The sequence below is a fragment of the Rhea americana genome, unplaced genomic scaffold, assembly GCF_003343005.1.
Source record: "Rhea americana isolate MKP2758 unplaced genomic scaffold, rheAme1 scaffold_111, whole genome shotgun sequence".
Lineage (NCBI taxonomy): Eukaryota > Metazoa > Chordata > Aves > Rheiformes > Rheidae > Rhea > Rhea americana.
Genome location: NW_028185162.1, coordinates 3,127,415 through 3,148,122, shown reverse-complemented (window position 1 = coordinate 3,148,122; position 20,708 = coordinate 3,127,415). Strand labels below are relative to the sequence as shown.

General features: G+C 51.7%; 3 protein-coding genes across 4 annotated transcripts; 2 read left to right on the top strand and 1 right to left on the bottom strand.

The window, feature by feature from the left end:
* The first annotated feature begins 3,003 nt into the window (after positions 1-3,003).
* Positions 3,004-5,591, top strand: CHCHD2 (coiled-coil-helix-coiled-coil-helix domain containing 2). The gene is made up of 4 exons (XM_085315807.1): positions 3,004-3,171; positions 3,709-3,955; positions 4,566-4,728; positions 5,273-5,591. Exons 1-4 carry the CDS (start codon positions 3,122-3,124, stop codon positions 5,281-5,283), a joined length of 471 nt encoding a protein of 156 aa, XP_085171933.1. The 5' UTR covers positions 3,004-3,121; the 3' UTR covers positions 5,284-5,591.
* Positions 5,592-7,032: 1,441 nt separating this feature from the next.
* PHKG1 (phosphorylase kinase catalytic subunit gamma 1) lies at positions 7,033-14,077 on the top strand. The gene is made up of 10 exons (XM_085315777.1): positions 7,033-7,407; positions 8,955-9,091; positions 9,463-9,638; positions 10,185-10,239; positions 10,319-10,384; positions 10,478-10,641; positions 11,021-11,111; positions 11,664-11,817; positions 11,999-12,124; positions 12,726-14,077. The coding sequence occupies exons 2-10, from the start codon at positions 9,009-9,011 to the stop codon at positions 12,975-12,977; spliced, it is 1,167 nt and encodes a 388-aa protein (XP_085171903.1). The 5' UTR covers positions 7,033-7,407; positions 8,955-9,008; the 3' UTR covers positions 12,978-14,077.
* Positions 14,078-14,450: 373 nt separating this feature from the next.
* Positions 14,451-19,754, bottom strand: SUMF2 (sulfatase modifying factor 2). Of its 2 annotated transcripts, XM_085315786.1 has the most exons (9): positions 19,581-19,754; positions 19,031-19,187; positions 18,043-18,157; positions 17,373-17,417; positions 16,653-16,803; positions 16,031-16,086; positions 15,703-15,787; positions 14,997-15,162; positions 14,451-14,678 (listed from the first exon to the last, which is right to left on the bottom strand). In XM_085315786.1, exons 1-9 carry the CDS (start codon positions 19,636-19,638, stop codon positions 14,573-14,575), a joined length of 939 nt encoding a protein of 312 aa, XP_085171912.1. In that variant the 5' UTR covers positions 19,639-19,754; the 3' UTR covers positions 14,451-14,572. The 2 variants fall into 2 exon arrangements, with proteins under 2 accessions (XP_085171912.1, XP_085171921.1); XM_085315795.1 differs by lacking the exon at positions 17,373-17,417.
* Between the last annotated feature and the right edge of the window lie 954 nt (positions 19,755-20,708).

Sequence of the window (20,708 nt, the reverse complement as noted above, 5' to 3'; positions counted from 1 at the left end):
GGCGCCCAGCCGCGCACGCGCGCCCCACGCCCATTGGCTCGTCGGCCGGCCACGCCCCCTCCGCTCCCCACCCGCCGGCACCGGACGTGGCGCTTCGCGACGACGTCACGTCAGCCCAAGGCGGGAGCGGGGGGGAGGAAGGGGGTGTGACGCCGGGGCGCCACGTCCAGGGCGGGGCGCGGCGCGCGCGCGGGGCCGCGCGGCCCCCAACGGCCCCCAACGGCCCCCAACGGCCCCCAACGGCCCCCAACGGCCCCGCGCGGCCCGCAGCGGCTCCGAGCCTGACGGGGATTCTGCCTTTTCCCTCATTCCTCGCCTTTTGAGGGCCTGTGATGGCTCACAGAGTTCACCGTGAGCGTTCGGGCTGTGTGTGCCCACTTTGGAAAACCGACAGAAAAAAAGAATATTCATTTTTTTGGTGTTTGTTCTAGCACAGGCCTGGTGGTTGCAGGGGAACTGGCACTGGATTTCCCCCAGGCTCTGTGAGGTTTTCATCTTCGAGAATATGTTTTGCATTTGAGCAGYGTGATTTCATCATGTGTTTCGCAGATCTAGGATCACATTCATATCACACCTCTAAATATAGCAGCAGACCTCGTAGTCAATAGCTCTAGTTAGCATTGGACAGATAAAACCAAAGGCAATCAGTGCTGTATCACGTTTCTTCCTTATGTTTCTGGTGTCTCTCAGAAGTAACATCAATACTTACAGCTTAAGAAATCTTAATAGCTGGTTATAGCTTAAGAAATCATCTAGTACCTCTGGTCTGCAAATACCAAAGTCATCTAGTTGCTGAGGACAAAGCAGGCGTTGCTTATCATAAACATCTACCATAACCACTGTGTTTGCTTTATTTGGAAATGGCCACAGGCTACTTCTTCCCCTTTTCTGTAGTGTGCTGTGGCTGCTCCTCATGGGCAGGTGGAAGAGGGAGTCAGCACAGTGTGTGAACCTCCTTAAGTTTTCCCAAGGAACACAGCAAAACACAATGACAGCATTCACACTGAATCGTGCCATTCATGCTTTCATTGTTYTCTAAAACAAAACTAATTCATAAAGAAAAGTATGGCAGGATGACTGACAAAAAGAAGGAACCCTTTCCTCAATGATGACGACGACGACAAGGAAATGGGTAACTATTAATAAAAAGGGGTAAGTATTAATAAAAAGGTTAATAAAACTMATTAAAAAGTTGCTTGAACTATAGCTAGCTATATGAACTAAAATATGTGCCTCCTATTAATGAGGACAAAGGAAGAGAGAATGGGAAAAGGGTGGGAATGACTGAGACAGGAGGCRCAACAGAAAAAAATAGCAACAGAGAGACTAAAGCTAAGGGAAAAGAGTGATCCCTAACTCGTGTATTTGTAGCTCAGCCTAAAACAAGACAGTCAAGTCAATGCTTTTTTTTTTAATATAAACACACACACATATATATAGCAAATGGGGAGCCAACTGTGTTAGAGTCCAGACAGCAATAGTTTCCCCCCGCCCTGGAGCTGTTCAGAGCTGGAAGCATTGCTCCCACTGGCAGCACTGGACTGAGCTCTGAGGCTTGCCCCAGGTGCAGCCACTGCCTCCCATATTGGGGCAGCCTTGCAGCCGGTGAGCTGTTCTCCAGCATCACGGGCCAACTTCAGGAGAGAAAGTGCCAAATCTGATGTAAATTACTGCCTGTCTGGAGTGTAAAACTCATAATGCTTCACAGACATTTGACAAGACCAAAAACCAGAGCCACTTAGGAGGAATTCTGCGCCAAAATGGAGGGAGGCCAAGAATAAGAGAAAGAGAAGACGTAGAGATCAGCTTCTGCAGTAATAYTAACAGTCTGAAGTTACACAGATGCCTATGTTCTGAATTGTGATGTGTTACTTGTATTTATCTCATAATTTTTGACATAAACAAACTGCTTTTCTGATTCAAGCTGTGCTTTGGATTATTCTTGCTGTATACACTGACAGTAGCAACACTTTCTAAATAAGATGGAGTCATTCTCATCAGACAGTTACATTCCCTTGCATACAAGATGTTGAAATGACTGGACTTAKGTTGAAGAGAAAGAATTTTGAAGAAATGTGAACAAGCAATTTTTTTTGTGTCTGAATAACAGCTTTATAATGGAGTGATGAGGTTGCAGTGCAGCAATCACATTTTATGTATGAACTTCAATATGTACATTAAGGATAAAAAGAGAGRTGCTTGGTTATATCAGAAACTGAGTTGTTTGAAATTTCATTTTCTGCTAATCCTAATTTGAGGGCATATTAGCTCACTAGGTCTAGTCCTATATATGTTAATCAATTGGACTCCTTTCATTATTTTCATATTAACTCAATAAGCAGAGATCAGATTTCAGTGGAAAGTTGTACCTCTGATGTATCTATACTTAGGTATAGGGACTATACCTAAGGGACTATATTTTAATTATATCCCTGTGATATAACTGACTTTCTCATTATTAAATGATTCATTCTTTTTTAAAGCTCTGCTGAGGTTAACAACTCTTAACASATTCCAAAAGTCATTTGTGTTTTGTCTAAAAAAAAATCCCTCTTTTTATCAAAGTAAATGCAGTACCTTTCATTTTGTTATAATGACTCTGGATTTTGTATTATGACTAAGAGGTGRAAAGCCTGACTTTTTATTTATTTGTCCATTCCGTTTGTTCTTCTCATTGSGTTCCCCTCCCTAGGTTACTATCTCAAGCTCCACCAGCCTGAGACAGCGGTATGCGACACGAAGCTACCCAGGGAGCGGGAGGGAGCTGAAGCTTTCCCGTTCTTGCGACTTCCCAGCTGTGTTTCTTGGTGAACATTTTCGGTGCCGTGTCTGTGGCAGACCGCAGCGAACAGGGGCAGCTAAGGCCCGGCGGGGCGAACCTTTACGCAACCGCTACCGGCCCGCCGCGCCCCCCGCCCAGCCTCCCCGCGGCCGCCGGCGGCCGGCAGCGGCGCCGCCCCAGCGCGGCCGCGCGGCACTAGGCACCGCCCCCTCCACGTGATCCCGCGGCGGTGACGCAGCGCGCGCGCGGCCGGGTGTCGGGTGACCTTCAGCGGCGGCGGTTGGTGACGGTTGCGGCCGTTGGCGGTGCGAGACCCGGGCTCTCCACACACCCGCCGCGATGCCGAGGGGCAGCAGGAGCCGCACGTCCCGCGTGGCGCCCCCCGCCAGGTGAGGGCCGCGGCGGCGGGTGGGCCTCTCTCCCCTCCCTCCAGGGCCCGGTAGGCCGCGGGCGGAAGAGGCCTCTCCGCCATGCCGGGGATGACRCACCGGGGCGGGGAGGGTTAACGGTGCCGGAGCAGAGGCGCCTCGGCACCGCCTGGCCGCTTTGGGCCGAGTTAGCGGAGCGGGGCCGGCGCCTTGCGGGGATGGCGGCGGATTCCCGCAGGGCTCGCCGAGCGGCAGGACACCGTCGTCCAACCTCTGAGCGTTACATCAAGTTAATCCGTCATTAATGAGGCTAATGCCTCAGAATAAGGCAGGCTTAGGGTGGGGAAGAGGATTGCTCTTTAAAACAAAGAGCCCCAAAAATAAAAACTCGAACACGAAGCTGCTGTACATAGATCACTCATCGGAAGAATGAATACTTGCCACGGATGCACAGAGTGTCCAAGCTAAAAACTGCAAATATTTGTTGCCTGCAACCAGCAGGGCTCTGCGAGTTTGAGCATGGAGTGATGATTTGAGTTTCTGCTTATGTCCTTTCAGTCGGGCACCACAAATGAGAGCTGCACCCCCAGCGCCTGCTGCGCGGGCTCCTGTCCCAGCCGCAGCACCACCTTCTGCTGTGGCTTCTCCTGCACCAAAGCAGCCTGGTCTGATGGCACAGATGGCTACAACTGCTGCAGGAGTTGCTGTAGGCTCTGCTGTAGGCCATACCATAGGTCATGCACTTACAGGAGGATTTGGTGGAGGAAGTGGCTCTGAAGCTGCAAGGCCTGATATTACTTATCAGGTAAGAGAGAGCACAACTGGGCCCTAACAAGGCACAGTTAACTTGAGAGACCAGTTACATATAGGCTAAGAGAATTGCTGTATACGTAATAACCGCACAAGTTGCAGCTGAGAAAACTAGATAACTTTAGAACCTTAGTCTCCAAATTAATTACCCCAATCACCATGTATCCCTCAGAAATAGTTCAGAGGGACACAAATGATATGTGACTATGGCAATGGAGGTATTAGTGTGTGTGTGTGTGTCTGTTCTTCACTCTTAATACTCTGATTCAGACAAGGATTTCTATATTCTAGATGTGATGATGGTAAGTCAAGATCAATACCAGAGATCACATTTTGTACTGCTCAGACATTAATATAATGCTGTTGCATCTTGTCTAGATACTATGCAAAGTTGCTTAAATTTTTGTAATTTAGGAAACATGGCTCAGTGTCTCATGTCACTGCTGGAAACCGTTTTGTATCTAAAGCTATTTGTTTTCTGTTCAGATAGTAATACAACACTGACTAAAATGCATGGAAGAAATAGAGGAAGCAGTATTAGGGTTGTGCAGCTTCACTGCCTAGAGTTTTTCAAAGTGTGCTTACAGAAATATTTGCTATTTCAGGAACCACAAGCAGCTCAGCCTGCCTATCAGCAGCAGCAGCAGCAGCAGTTTGCCCCATGTCAGTATGAAATGAAGCAATTCCTGGAGTGTGCGCAAAACCAGACTGACCTCAAGCTCTGTGAGGGGTTCAGTGAAGTACTGAAGCAGTGCAGGTTTGCTAATGGTAAGTGGACAGTAGTACCAGACGACTRCTAAATGAGCTGAATAGTAAAATTATCTTGGGCATGTGTTTGGTATTTAAATCTGTTCTGTCAAGAATATGGATGGATACTGACCAGATACTCACACTGAAACTCCTGCTTACTTGTTTTGGTCCAGTACACGTAGCAGGAGATGGAGGGGTGAGGAGAGAACGAGTTCCTGAAGTTTTTTGTGCTGTTACGTAGACTGAGGCTAATCGCTTAGGAGAGCGGAGGCCCTGTGTTTAGAGAGCCTATATCTGTAGCCTTGCTGGCCTGGGTCTGCTGGCCTGTAACAAGTGCCTGTTTGGCACAACTGCCAGGTCTACTCTGACTTGAGGGGAGACTGGGAGATTCCCAGTGCGTGTGTCTGATAGACACTGCTAAAATCTTCAGTTAAATGTCCCACCAAATAGGTGGAAGGAGGGAACATCCTAGTTCACAGCTGCTTTGTAGCAAGGAAGGCTGCCTGTGATTTATGGAGTCAGAATTAACTATGATTAATTTTGATATCTTTTTATCCTACAGGTTTAGCTTAAGCCTTCAGAACATGGAAGCTGAGAACCATCTTACAAGAACTGACCTATGAATGAAAAAGCTTCAGTAATAGTCTAAAGCTCCCTGATAYCTTGTTAGTTCATATATTCACACTGTTGTCCACCTCATGGCTTGATTTCTGCCATAGCTTCTACAGATGTGATACAACCCACAACAGCAGATTAAATCAGTACAAAATGGAAAAAATGAACAATAAAGCAGAATGAGCTAATTGGGGTTAACTGGTTTACTGATCATTGTGTTGAATGTAAGTGATAAGATGTCTAAATAAACTTCTCTCTCTCTCGGAGTGCTTTGCTTAATGGGCTTTGGACTGATGGTTGAGGGGGAGAAGGGATCTTAGCTTGGAGGCTGCACGGACAGGAAAGGTGCCTAAAGAGACTGAAGCGCTGGAGCTTCAGAAGTTTGGGTACTGCCCTTCAGCGCAACGGTTACCTACACTTGTGCAGCATCTCTCCCGCTTAGCGTTGGAAGGCCACAGGCAACTTTGTCTGTTAAGAGGTGAGGCGACAAGGAAGATTGTTATGGTTTATCATGATGCTCCACATACAGCAGCAGGCCTTGGTTACTCTAGCAAATTAGCATCCTATTACATTCTTAAATATGAGCTCTATTTCAGATTCAAGAGGTTCTGAGAAATATCTTCCCCCTAATAAAGATTACTGTGGTCAACCATTACATTACAGATCATGTCTTCAAAATTACTGCATCATCAGAGACTGACGGTGCCTGGTACGCAGAGGCTGTGAGCTCCCTCCTGGTGGGAGGCTTGGTCTGAAGCTTATGAGAACGTGGCTAGATTGGGTCAAGGTGATCTGACCTTCTCCTGGCAACTTGTTTAGACAAGTGAGGAAGCTATTGCTGCCACGTGAAGGAAAATCACCAGCTATGGGATCAAGCTGTTACTGCATCTCAAAGTGTGAAACCTGCTCGTTCCATGAGAGGGAGCAGCCAGTTCACATCCTGCTAAAATAGCTGGAGCAGAAAAACACTCCACTGCACTCCAACTTGTCGTTGCCTGCTGCGGAGCCGCGTTGTGAGCTCTGCAGGCTTGAGTGGAAGATTACAAAAAAACAGGAAAAAGGGGATTCTTGGGGGGGGGTGGTGGAAACAGGCTTGCACCAAAAAGCTTACGCTGAAGGGAGGGAAGAATGGTAGCTTCCTTCTGAACTGCTTTCCCCTTTGGCTTTCTCTCTCTTTCCTCTGCTACTAAAAGTCTTTTTTAAATACTTTGATAGCAATACCTGTCTTTCCTGCGCTGTTATGTATTCTGCCTGCTCCGAGAAGTGCCAGATCTCTGATGTAAAATTCCTGGAGATGAAAAGACAAAGTTCATAGTCAAAATACAGAGGGGTTACCACAGACTTGGGGCAGGGGCAAAACGCCAGCTAACGCGAGCTGAATTAGGTTTCTGGTCACAGCCATCACAGCTCATCGGCCGTGTGGCCTGGTCACTCTTGCTGAAATCACCAACTGCAGCAGAAAAAAATAAAACAGAACGAGGAAGGAGGGGAAGTGGAAGCACCCGAGCGCTGGGGGGGTGAGAGCAGGCAGGCGAGAGGCGCGGGGCCACGTCCCGCGGYGCCCGCAGCTGAGCCGGCGGGCGAGCTGCGGCGCAGCGCAAAGCCCGAGGACTGAAGCTCCCTCGTCCCCCTCGAACCGGCTCCGGCGACAGCTAACGCAGAAAGGGTTAAAGAGCTCCCGCGCCCAGCGAGGAAGTCCCACAAAAACCTCGACCCACGGCTCTTCCGCTCCGGCCCGCTCACGAGTCGCTGCGGCAAACGTCTCCTCTTAGCTGCCCCCCGTAAGAGCAGCAACCCGCGAGCACCGGCCGCTCGGCCGGGCGCTGCGCGCGGGGACGCGCCGCGGGCCTCCCGCCGCCCGCGCCTGAGCGCACGCTGAAATAAAGCGGCGGCAAAACATGCCCGAGGCCTCGGYGCCGCTGCCGAGTTATTTTTGGCCGCGGCCGGGCAGCGGCTCTGCCGCCAGCCGCGGCGCTGCCCGCGCAGCCGCCCTCCCCCGGCCGCCGCCTCTCCTCGCCGATCCCTTCTCCGGCGAAACCGCCGCGGCCGCGGGAAGCCGGGACCCCTCGGCGGCAACCTAAGGTCGGTGGCGAGCGGCWGCGCCCGGCAGCGCCTTCCCGCAGGGAAGAGGCCGCCGCGGCCGGGCGYGCGTTGGCGAGCCTGCCGCGCGCTGCGGCTTTTGGCAGAGCTTTATCACGCGAACGCGTGCTTTTAGTGCTTTAACATTTTTTTTTAATGCCTATTTTTGCTTAGCAGCCCGGGCTGGGGTGTGGGGGGGAGCGTTTTCCGCGGGAGCAGCGGCTCCTCCCCGGCGAGACGCGGCCGGGCTTTTCCCACGGCGCAGAAGCGGAGCCGGGCTGCTCCCCTCGCCCCTCGGCGCTTCCTGCCCCTCGGCGCTTCGTGCCGCGGCGTTGCAGCCCCGGCCGCGCTGCCGAACGGGACTTTTTGCATTTTATTTATTTACTTGCTGTGYGCTGCCATGGGCCCACCGAGGAGTGCGGCTGGGAGGGGGGGAAACGGGGCTGCCTCGCCGCTGTTAGTGCTTGCAACCAGCTCCCCGCGTCGCATCAGCACATTTCAAACGCCTGCGCCTGCCCACGGGGAGATTTTTTTTTTCCTGCTCCTGGGGGAAAAAAAAGCACAAATCTAGGTCTTGCCCTCACCGAGCACCGCAGGTGCCCCCCACCCCCCATTTCCAGTCTTTCCCCATGGCAAAGGCAACCTCCAGGACTCCRCATTTGAGCTGCAAATAATTTAAGGGGATTTTTGTTGTTGTTTTTCTGGCTAGAAACGCTCTTTTCTCTAGTCCCCGATCCTGCCTGTCATTTTCAGCGCCAGCCTTGGCTTGCTTTGGCGTTCAGTGCGCATGAACAGCTCGCTCACTGCATTTCCTGCAGCTAAGCCTTATAAATTAAGCCAGCTGTAACCGGCGGCTATTTAGAAACGCTCGAGCCGTGCTGGATATTCCTCCCGCTGCCGGGAGCGGCGGTGGCGGCGCTGAACCGCAGCCRCCGTCCTCCGCACCGGGCCAGGACAGGACGCTCCGATAACACGATTTAACTGCGCTCGAGACGTGCAGCCCCCACCGGCATGTGCCCTGGCCACTCTCCCGGAAAGAAAAGCGGGACAAAACCTGTGGTATTGGGGATTTCCTACGCTGCCGCCCCAAAGCCCCGCCGGCCGAGTTTGTAAAAGCCGCTTTTCRTGCCGGATAGCCTCGGACTGCGCCTTGGGGCCGCTGGGCTCCAAGAGGGAGTTCAGCCCTTAAACGGAAGCTGCAGTGAAAATTAGGGCCTGATGCTATATTATTTCGTATTCATGTATATTCATATATGCTGGGAACCAGCTTTTGCTGCTGCCCCTGCCCAGGGGGGGCTCGGAAACCCTCCGCGCCCCCCGTCCTCAGCCCCGGCCGGGCCGGCAGCCCCCAGGCGCCCGCTGCCGTCCGCACTGAAATACCCCRTGTGGCTTTGACATGTTAAAAATATTGTTAATAATATACTAACAGCCGAGAGGCAGCACGGCCGTTCGCGGCCCCGGGAGCCTCGGGTCCCCCCGGCCGCGGCCCCCCAGCGCCGTCTCCCCCCTCCGCGCCCGGAGCCCCCCTCTCCCCTCTGCTCCCCTTGCAGCTCCCCGCGGCCGGCGAACGGGGCCCTCCGCGCGCCGCCGGGCGACAGCCGGCCATGACCAAGGAAGAAGAGCTGCCGGACTGGAATTCGTCCAAGGAGTTTTACGAGAAATATGAGCCGAAGGAAGTTCTGGGCAGGTAAAGCGCGGCCGCTGCGCAGCGCGCTTTCCCGCGCTCCGATCGGAGGAGCGCCCGACGCGCGTCGGGTGCGGACAGGGCCCCGAGCAGCCAGCGCCTGGAGATGGCATTTAGGAGAGCGCGGCGGGGCGAGACGCGCGAGCTCAGCCGGGGCGCGAGGTCCGGCGCCCGAGTGCCCCCGCGCTGCTCCTGCTGACGAGCAGCTCACAGAAATGCGAGGGGAGGACACGAGACCGGYGAGCAGCGGCAAAGGCCAAGACCTCACGACACGTCCGCGCCATCCCCGCGATAACCGGGTGCTAAAAAGCAATTAAAACGCGTGCAAACCGGGAACGGGATCCACCCCCGTCCTTTCCGCGTTGGTCCCGCAGGGGGGTGAGCAGCGTCGTCCGCCGGTGCATCCACAAGACCACGCGGCAGGAGTACGCCGTGAAGATCATCGACATCACGGCCGGCAACATATCCCCCAAGGAGGTGCAGGAGCTGCGCGAAGCCACCTCCAAAGAGATCGACATCCTCCGGAAGGTCTCGGGCCACCCCAACGTCAGTAAGTCGGGCCGCTGGGGCGCCGCGGCAGCGGCTCTCCCTCCCCGCCAGCTCCTCCGGCCGTCCCCGGGCAGAAATCCCTGCGGGAAGAGGGTCGTTCCTCTGCCCGCCGCTGCCGGGCGGCTGATAAAAGCCGCTTTCCCGCGGAGTGGAAATCCAGACGCGAGCCCCAAAACCAGAGGACGGAGCAGCCCCGACGGCAGCCCCCTCCTTAGGGCCTGAAACTCCGGGATCTTTGAGCCGGCGGCCTCGGGGGCTGAACCGCGCCGCTGCGGTGCCGCCGCATCTCTCCTGCCAAGGGAGGAACTGCGGGAACCGGCCCCGGCTCCGAGCCGGGAAGCGGAGCGGCCCTCGCTGCAGCTCCGGGTGCCCCCGGGGACCGCGCTCGTCTCCTCCYGATCTCCCAACCGAACGACTGCTGCTGGAGCTCGGCTCCTAAATTCGGGACGGGGAAGGAGTGCGGGCTAAGCGCCCGCCGGGCTCGGGGCGGCGGGAGGSAGCGTGCCGTGCCGTGCCGCGCCGCGCCGACCGCCGCGCTCTCTTGCAGTCCAGCTGAAGGACAGCTACGAGTCCAGCACCTTCTTCTTCCTGGTGTTCGACCTGTAAGTCCGGCGCGGGGCGGGGGCAGGTTTCCCGCGGGGCGACTCGGCCGCCACCTCCGCTTTCCCCTCCCGCGCGCAGGATGAAGAGGGGGGAGCTCTTCGACTACCTCACCGAGAAGGTCACCCTGAGCGAGAAGGAGACCAGGTAAGGTGGGACGGCAGGAGCAAGGGCCGCGGCGGGCGCGGGAGGACGCCGGGGGCCGCGCGCTGGGAGGAGACGCGCTCTCCCCGTCCCCAGGAAGATCATGCGCGCGCTGCTGGAGGTGATCGAGTACCTGCACTCCATCRACGTCGTCCACCGCGACCTCAAGCCGGAGAACATCCTGCTGGACGACAACATGAACATCAAGCTGACGGACTTCGGCTTCTCCTGCGAGCTCTGCGGCGACGAGAAGCTCAAAGGTGGGAGGACGGCGGCTATTAACTCGAGGCCGAGTCGTCTCCCCGGGTCGGTCTCGCGGCCACGAGGTCTCCGGTGGTGGTGGACACCGGTATCTCCAGCCTGGGGCCGTCCCTGCTTGTGCCGGAGCCCTGTGCAGCCCCACGGCGAGACCCCAGCACCCCTCCGAGCCCCAGGGTGGGGGGAAAGCACCCCGTTTCCCCTGCTCCTCCTCTCCTGCTGGTGGCCCTCGTTATAACCCCCTGAGAAAATTCAGTAACGAGAGGCAACAGGTTGCAGTTGCCGCCCRCCCGTGCCAGCACCGCAAACGGCCCCTCCGGCACCCGGACGGGGCAGCGGGAGCCTCCCGCGGCTCGTTAACGCCCGGCCCCACTCCCGCAGAGATCTGCGGCACGCCGGGCTACCTGGCTCCCGAAATACTGCAGTGCTCCATGGACGACGAGCACCCGGGCTACGGGAAGGAGGTCGACATGTAAGCGAGACGCGTCTGCGTACCGGCCCCCCTCCCCGCGCCGCCGGCCCCCCGCCCGCCCCACGGACGGCGGGAGCTGCTCAGCCGCTCGCGGGCTCAGCGAGCGGAGCTGCACGGACGCCCGAGGCGCCCGCGGGCCTTTCAGCCGTTTCTCCAGCGCTGTTTGTAGTTTCAGTAGCGCCCTTGAGCCCAGCCTCCGAGACGGGACACCTCAGCCAGGTCCCACCATCTCRCATCCGTCCACAGCTTCTCCCTCCCCTGGAAAAACAGACCTCCCCCCGCAAGAAACCTAAAGGCAAATACCTCCAGCTCGCAGCTTCGCCCAGGAGAGCAGCTCCACACCACCCAAATCCCCCATCCCTCCCCCCAAAACAGGCAGCACCCCTGCTGCCCATCTCCCATCAGGCCGACAGGCCCCAGGAGCAAGCTCACCCTCCCCGATTAGYGGCTGAGCAGGGCGGTTCGGTCCCGGTTTTGCATCGCGGGGTGGGGGGGGACCCGGCTGCCCGTCCCGTTGTGCCGTGGGGCTGGGGGGTCCCRCTGGTGCCGCAGGTGGAGCACGGGGGTGATCATGTACACGCTGCTGGCCGGCTCGCCGCCCTTCTGGCACCGCAAGCAGATGCTGATGCTGCGCATGATCATGAACGGGGACTACCAGTTCGGCTCCCCGGAGTGGGACGACCGCTCCGACACTGTGAAGGACCTGGTAGGTGCTTCCTGGTGGAGTGGGGCTGGAAAAGCCCCAGGGTGGCGATAGCAAGCACCTGGAGGAGATGTTGCCACTGATCCTCCAGGYGTCCGTCAGGAGCTCGGGGTGACGATGAAGCCCCCGGGGCAGCGCGTGGGGGAGACGCGGGTGTGCTGGTCATGCCGGTGCTCTCCTGCAGATCTCGCGGTTCCTGGTGGTGGACCCGCAGCAGCGGTACACGGCCAGCGAGGCGCTGGCCCACCCCTTCTTCCAGCAGTACGACGTGGAGGAGGTCCGGCACTTCAGCCCCTTCCGGAAATTCAAGGTGAGGTTGGTGCCGGCCGGGGGGTCCCGGCACCTGCAGGAGCCCAACGGTGGGGCTGACTTTGCCGTGTTTCGGGGTTTTTGAGGCACCTGGACTTTGGTGGGACTGTCCTTTACCAGCATTAAGTGCCCTTCTTCAAGCAGTGTCTCACTTAACTTTCTGCCACATCTGAAAGGTTTTTTCACAGCAAAGTTTCACAAATGAAATTTAACTGCAAGATAGGAGGATTAAATAAGAAAAGGGGAAAAAAACCCTTCCTCCTCTCCAAAAAAGGCTTTAAAARGATCACTTCCAAGGGGAAAGCAATTAGCCTGACTGCACACAAAACGCATCAAGTATCCGTAAAGCAGCGGTATCCTTTGCTGCCCCTATAGCCTGCCATCACGGGCATCACCCCCCAGCTCAGACGTTTAAGCTGACACAGTGACGAAGCTAAGGGTGAACTTGGAGAAAGCATCGCTCACGCGGGACTAAATACCCGTGCTAGGAGCTAGGCCTCTTCCGTGGTCACGGCCGCAGCTCAGGACGCGCCGGGACAGATCCCATTAAACCGAGGGTCTTGCCGGATTCCCGCTGCCGTGCTGACTCCTCTTCCTTGCAGGTCATCGGCCTGACCGTCCTGGCGTCCGTCCGCATCTACTACCAGTACCGGCTCGTGAAGTCGGTCACGCGGGAGCTGGTGGTGCGAGACCCTTACGCCCTGAAACCCCTCCGCAAGCTGATCGACGCCTGCGCCTTCAGGACCTACAAGCACTGGGTGAAGAAGGGGGAGGCGCAGAACCGAGCCGCCCTCTTCGAGAACACCTGCAAGGCCATCCTGCTGGCCCTGGCCGCAGAGGAGGAGCTCTTCTGATTGCCGCRGAAAGCTGCGCCGTACCGCGTGAAGCACGCGTGCGGGCGTGCTCAGAGATCAGGCGAGTAAAACCTTTGGAAACCAACCAGCAATTTCTTCTGCTTTGTCTTAGAGAAAAATATCACCGGCCTCAAGTCGCTGCTGTTTGTTGGAGCTGCGTTCGCGTGTGTCACGGCTCCGATTTGTCCGCGGGGTGTATCGCTTTTTAAGTTTTCTCCAAAATTACTTAAAGGGTCAGATTTGGAGGCGCAGCTGCTAGCAAAGCCGTAACAAGCTGTAGCTGTAACTGCTTTCCAAGAAGGCAGAGATCTTGCAGCAAGGGCTCGGCTCCAGGCGCCCGGCTCCGGAGCTGGCCTCTTTCTTGCTCCAAGGGAGTCCCTGAAGGGCCAGAGAAGAGCAGCACCGGGAGCTGCTGTGCTCACCCATCAACGGGCCCAGGGCTCCTGCTCCTGGCAGATTTGGTAGCGGAAGGACAGATTTGAGCAGCTTCACAGCAGCGAGGAGCGGCCATCGCAGCGAGCCGGGAGAGCTCGCTTTCCAAACCGAGCCGTTCCCTGTGATGACAGACGTAGTTCTCTTGCTAGGACCCGCCACAACRCGGCCTCGAGCCAGTAAGCTGCTGGTAGCAAACCTCAGGTTCACCAGGAAGGGGAGCTGCAGTGAGGAGCACGTGGCAGGGAGCCTGGGCGCCTGGCCGCGAGCAGCCTAAGACTTGAACGTCTTCGCCTCTTTTTCGACTGCCAGCTAGTGCGTCTGCCGGGCTGCGGTTCTTGAACTGCTCCTTTATTCCAAGTGCCAGGGGACATCCCATCTCCMAGCCCATTAAACGTGTGGGGCTGAGCAGCAAGCAGTTAATACGTAGCAGAGCTTTCATTGACCAGCGGCAAATAGTCATCATAGTTACATTGACCCATGCACCTCAGGCAGTTTTAAGATAAACTATAACCAGTTCCCAGGTGGTCTGCAGACCTTATACGGTCACAGCGTCTGAGAGATTTGGTTTATTGATTTGTGTCATCCTTGCACTTGGAAATGAGCACAGGGTGTTAGTGTTTTAGGGTGAATAAAGACAGCCCAGGATGCTAAGGGCTTGATACGAAGCCTCGCGCTGGTGGTAATGGTGGTTTGGGCTGGTACCCTTGCTCCGGCCCCACGTTTCAGCCTGCTCCTTGAGCAGCTTCCTAGAGCTGGTTTATGCTCCCTCTGGCTAGTGCTACCGGGGCAGACAGAGGCGATGAGGAACAAGCAYGGGGAGAGAGTGAGGCAAAGCCAGAAGGCACGGGTAGGCAGAGCAGCTCCTGGTTTAATGCTGTGCACTGCTGGTCTCACACTCATGCACCCCTCTACCTGGTTAAATGGATACCGAAAGGAGAAATGTAACATCTAAAACATCAAGAGGACATTAAAAACAACACTCCCAGTCTGTCATTCCCAATTCCTRCTCAGTGCCCAAATACCCCAGTGCAGAAACACTTTTAGCTGAAAGTATTTATTTTCGAATTTCAAAAATGGCTAATTTAATGAAAGTTTGACTGCTGGAATTACTGTTCATCTCCACAGGAGAAAATGGCTCCAGGTCTTTCTAAATGATCTACTCAGAGCTCAGTTTTGGTCCCACTTTTCTTAGCTTTGTGATTCTGTATGTCAGCAGCACAGCGGAAACTGAGGTTATCGGAGGCCGAATCTGGTGTGTTCCCCATCCTAGAATGGAAAAAGATATCCAAAGTTATGGATTGCTTGTAGTTAACATTTAAATCATTTTATGTGACCCTKTGTAACAGACTATGAACACTATGTGCCATGAATAACTTCTAGCAAAGTACTAAATACTCARTGGAAAACGCGTACAATTTAAGAAGCATTTAAGAATGTATTTTTAGCAGTACTTATGTTTTCCTAAATGCTTCCCCAAAAAACTGAATAGAAACCGACCAGTGTATTCTAAAATAAAACACCTTCTTATATAACCAAAGAACAACAAATCACTGTGAAACAGCACTGGGCACTACACAAACCTACCTTGTAGTAACAYGAGCTTTATGGTTCGCAGATCCATCTGCAGTGTCAATCCAAGACGCACCCCTCAAGACATGCATTTTCTGAGCACGCTGCCTTGATGAAAGCCCAGGGGTTAGGTATTCTGATGCAGTCCACTCCCAAGTGTTTCCTAGCAGATCGTAGAGCCCTGAGAGAGAAATATTTTTGTATTAGGATGAGAGCACATACACAAAGGCTGCAAAAGCACTTTGCTGTATGGAATTTATATGCAACACTAAAAGCATCACTGGAAAAGTGTGTTAATGGCAAGAGCATAGAGCGTCTGTTTACAACGGGGCCTTTCACAAATCTCTCGGCTTTAGCGAGTCTCATCACTTCCYATCTGCATAATGTGAGAATGGCATCTGCTTCCCTCAAAACAGTGCACTCGAGTTTTCCAGATAAATGACACGCTACTTGTGATAACTCACAAACAACAAAATAATTTACTGCTATTAAAAGCCTAGAATAATTTGGTTCATTGAAGTACATCTGGTGTACTTCAGCCCACTTCAGTAACAACCATCAATGCTTTTGCAAAGCTCACTGTTATTCTCTCAAGATGTTGATGTAATCTCATTTCATATTTTAAACTCTGCTTAACCTATGGGATTTTATTACTGCTGAATGGACGTTAGCAAGCAGATRCCAGTCTAAAAACCAAAAAAAAGGGATGTCTGTTCCACACCATAGTTGTTTTGAGGAGAAAACGCTGTCACTGGTGAAACACCATGATAACCATCTTCAGCTGTATCAACCCTTGGAAAACTGCCCTGTGGGAAGAAAGATCATTCTAAGTAAAGACCCACCACAGAAAAGATAGTAAGTCTTGATTTTTAGAGAACTGCCTTGTACTTAAATAGTAGAAATAGCTAACTCTCTATTGCAAATTAGCTCTACATAACCTTGTGTCCAAGATAGCACATTAACCTTTAAAGTTATCCCAAGGAAAAGACAATCCACTTCCTAACCATCAGAAGAGCTCTACAYARATAGGTTGGTTTTTAGGATCTTACCTGCCACAGGTTGGTACGGTTTGGCTGAAACTTATTTCCCCAGGGATATAGTCTTTCTGTCAAAGAGGGAAAGAGACAATCAATTATTCCCTATAAATCAGTCCAACTTCTGGATTTGCCTATTTTTAAATAGGATTCTATTGCTRTCCTTTTCTGCTCAGCTTGGGTCACTAAGAAGAGTTATATGAATGATACCTACTAGTCTGATCACTACAAACATCASCGGTGGGGCACAGCCGATAATGGGAGCCAGATACAACTTTCCATTTACAAACCATCACTCATGCCAGGAAATCCCACGGTACATAGTGCACCCCAACCGCTCTCAGGGGTTGCTGTATGCCACTACCAGCATGCGACTGCGTGGTGGGTCACTCCTTGCCCCAACCTGTGAAATGGTATTTTTGTCTGGATGAAGTGGTTCACTTAGGAAGATTGATTGAGAACATAGAGAAGCCACTATTTAATTGTCTCTCAGGCCAAAGGAGGCCATTCAGTCTCCTAAATTAACCTCTGAAAACATCTCCATGTGGAGATTTGGATAGCTCGGAGTCCAGTAAAACTAGYGTTACTTGATGAACTGGTTTGGCTTAAGGAAAAGGTCAAAGGTTGTCTTACATACGTTCCAGGCCTCCCCTAGCMGCAAATTCCCACTCTTCCTCGGTGGGAAGCCTCTTCCCTTTCCACTTGCARAATGCCTGTGCATCATTCCAGCTCACATGCAACACCGGGTAATCCAGCCTGTCTTTTATACTGGAGCCAGGACCTGAGGGCTGGGAAGAATTGCATTGAACAGATTTTATTTGATTTTATGAACTTTTTAAAATGAACTTTTCCATTAAAAAGGAAATAAAGGACAGTTCATAGCGAGGTGGGGAACYAGCAGCAGTGGAACTCAAAATGTAATCCCCCTCCGCCCCCCGATTTTTATTTGATGAGGTTCAGCATGTGTTAAACTTATGTGACCCCAGCACTGTTTGACTCTGTCCTCAGCATGCAAAGGACTCTCCATGATTAATTTTGTGGTGGGAAACTTTTCTGCAATCCATTTAATTTAACACCAAAATGGTAAGACTCTTGATCCAAGAGTGCTTTTGCCAATGGATTTCTACTAAAGCTGCTGGAAGTTTGAAACCTATAGTAGGGTTAGCGGTAACGTTTCACGACGTTCAGGACAACTTTTGAGTAAAAGAGAACAGTGAAACAAAAAAATATTCAGTTCATAAACTACTGTTTATCTATAGCCAAATCTCCCATGTCCAGGCTGGTCCTAGACTACGCATCTCAACGCAAAACTGTAACTAGCCATCTCTGAAGGGTTGCAATGAAAAGCTCTACTTACCTGTCGCCAAAAAGCTTTATCTATAGGCAGCCACCAAGGCGCAGACTGAGAAAAGAAATGACGCCAGATTAATGTTAGACTGATRACCTCCATCCAAAGCCATGCACACCTAAGTCATCCTATAGCAGCACGTATAAGCAAGAGCACTAGTTAGTCTGGAAACGGGTGAATTCTGTAGTTTGACCTGGTGTAGAGTACAGTCATGGCTCCTCTGTTTGTAAAAGTAAAAACAGATTAAAAAGCCCTCAGTGTTTATTTTTTCTGTTTTAAGATTTGATTAATAGAATACTTTGAAACACCATTTGCTTTCTCCCAGCTTATTGGAACATCTAATAAGTCAAATTTGACAAAGTTTGAAGAYGATGTAAACAAAAGGGGCCCTTAAATCAAGCTAGGCTTAGTCCTGCTGTTTTCAAAAGCAAAACAACCCAAGTACAAGCAAAAAACAGTGAGAAAGGCCAGAGTGTTAAGTGAGAGTTAGCTGTTACTAAGCAGAAAAACAATACGTATTGCAATCTGCAAGCTTTTTCCCTCATGGTTTTTTTTATTTAAAACRAAAGCATCAGACAGGAATGCCACCAGGAATACTGTCTCCATCACCCCACTGAAAATTATCCCCTTGGGGTGTAGCCCATCTATTATAACCTTTCACGTTCCAGGTTGGATTTACCTCCAGTTTTTGGGTGACTTTTTTTTTCAGCTCTTCAGATACGAAATCCTCAAAGACAAAGCTCCAGCCAAACGCTTCTGCTTCTGTTTTGTATTTCTTTTCTCTAACAAACTCCCTGGCATAAATATAACATGCTCAGGTGTCTGGGTAAGAGTTCTTCAAGACCACCACCACCAAATACAGCAGTCTACACATGCAACAAGTTTAGAGCAAAGCAAACACCTAAGAACTGCAGCCACCACTGATCTGTCGAAAGTCCCAGTTCCTCCCCAGTACAATCAAGCTGATAGAGTCTTAAGAGATTGGATCTGTTCACAGATCTGCTAACCAGTTTTTATATTACTTTTATGGGCAAAATTATCACATAACTTGATCTTTTACAAAATTGCACAGACCAGAGAGCTCTTAAAGCCGTTAAAACCTACCGCTGCTATTACAGCTAAGCGTGCCCCCAGAATGCTGCAGCATCCCGTGCTGCTACAGAGTCTCGCCCTACCTCTGTCCCATTTACTTCCTCCTAGTCTCAGGATGAGTTTTTGCTATATGTTACTTGCCAGGCTACTGGCATGTGGAAATGATGCTTTTAACTGTCAAGGGCTCAGGTGGGCAGCTAAGGGCATTTCCCACATTACGGTTACTAGTGCTTTATACAAGAACTTAAAAAAAAAAAAAAAACCTGAGGAGTGGGCTATTTAAAATGGAAACTAGGATCTGTAATAATCTGTAACAGCACAGCCCTACTAGTATATACATATTGGCAAACTGCTCTGGTAAGATACTTCAGCCTGCACCTGCAAAGGTCATTTATTATAGACAGACCTATATTTTTTATTATATTATAGACAGACCTATATTTTTGTTCAAAAGTTCGCTTTCCGATTCTGGGAACCAGCTCAGTAATACATATTTACAACATCTACATCCTTCCAGCAACTGCCTGAGCTATTGCAACCCTGCAAACCGAGCGAATCCAAACTTTCAGTCTTACCTGAAATCCCTGTTCGTGATGGGGTATTTGTCGATAGCAAATGACTGCACAGTCACCTCCCTGACGGGCCCTTCTTCATTTTTATTCTCCAGGGAACTGGATCCCATTTGAAACTTCCCGCCAGGTAGCTGCACCATGTTCTCATCCTTTCCAAAAGCTAGAAGTGAAGTAACTCGGTATGAGAACATTCATTGTTAAATAGAAAAGCACAGGACAGCCTACTTTCTTCCCCAAACAGTCATTTTATGCACCGAAAAAGGGGTGCAATAAACACCCTTGCAGTTAAAACAATAGATAACTATATAAATGCTAAGAATTGTCACTAAAACAGCCTTTATTATAAGGTAATGTTTTCTGTTTCTCTCTCGGAAAAGCAAAGCTCTGGGCAGACTAAATCAGCAAAGCAACTCCTTTAAATAAATGATTTGCTACAACTAAGAGAAGATCCTGAGGGAGAGGCAGAGCTGATTTTAAAGCTCTGCTGCAACAAGATGCAAGAACCAAGGCAAAAAGCATCAGCAGGAAAAGCAGTACAAGCTCATGAACTCACCTCGCAGAGCACAGCTGCTGCCCAGCACGCAGCAGCAAAACGCAAGAGCTAGCCGCATTTTCCGGGGAGCAAAGCCAGGCAACGTCAGGGAGAGGCGCCTTGCGAGAAGCAAAAATGAATTAAGGAGGAACTGAGGGGCTTTGACCCAGAAGAGCTCTAGCCCCAGGGAAGTGTTTCCGGGCTCTCCGCTCGGGGAGGGCCGCAAAGCGCTGCCCTGGGCCAGGCCCGCCTTCCCGCGCTGCGCACAGGCAGGCCCCGCGTGCTTGTCACCACGCATCTACGGCTAGGGAAGGAGGCGAAATTAAATCCATACGCAACACTTTCACCAGGGAGAACGATCGACTCCAGTCTACTCTAGCAAGCTCCGCATTGACTTAAGGGTACCTGTCTCGGGAACTGTTTTCCCTTTGTTTCCTGTTTTCACTTGCTAATAAAAAATCCCCCCACGCGACTACAGCAGCTCAGCCCAGCTGCCCAGCTGCGCTGCTTGGCTTGCTTGGCGCTAAAGAACTTCCACATCCAACCTTGACAAAACACTCCCAACTCAGTGAAGAAAGGCGCRTGCTCCCGTTTCCCCCCTCAAACCCCAGTCCTCCCTACTCCGCAGGCTGCTTGTCTGAGTGCCATTTTGAGCCTGGTTTGTTCTTTTTCTACAATACTAAGAAACTCACTTGGAAGTTACAAGATCACTTGGGTCGTGCATATACACACAGGCAAGCCTGCTTTTCAACTGCATCCCCAAAATAACCCTAAAACACTGAAGAGTCAAAATGTAGGTGTATTAATGCAAATATAGGCTGCACATTGAAGCTCAACTACCTCTTCTGGTAGGTTTGAGTACAAAAAAATTCCTTCGGTGTGTTATTTGCAAAGAGAATAGCTTTTTAAACACGCATACCTTAACTGTTTTAGAGCACCTGAACTAACTCAGCTTTGTAAGAAGCAATTACAGGACTATGAAATAATTAGTTTAAYTCAGTATGAGAAAATTTCCAGATCTGAATCCTACCTACTCTGGAAGCATGCTGTTGTCCAAGGACATTAAACTAGCACTATTTTCACCACYCCATCAGACCAGGAACTCTACCAAGAGTTCTGGATATATAATGAAATCCAGAAAGCACAACT

What these genes read in the sequence shown, in the direction of transcription:
- CHCHD2 (XM_085315807.1), top strand. Translation starts at nt 3,122, where the DNA reads ATGCCGAGGGGCAGCAGGAGCCGCACGTCCCGCGTGGCGCCCCCCGCC. An exon ending in CGCGTGGCGCCCCCCGCCAG is followed by an intron (nt 3,172 to 3,708) that starts GTGAGGGCCGCG and finishes ATGTCCTTTCAG; the next exon opens with TCGGGCACCACAAATGAGAG. An exon ending in GGCCTGATATTACTTATCAG is followed by an intron (nt 3,956 to 4,565) that starts GTAAGAGAGAGC and finishes TTGCTATTTCAG; the next exon opens with GAACCACAAGCAGCTCAGCC.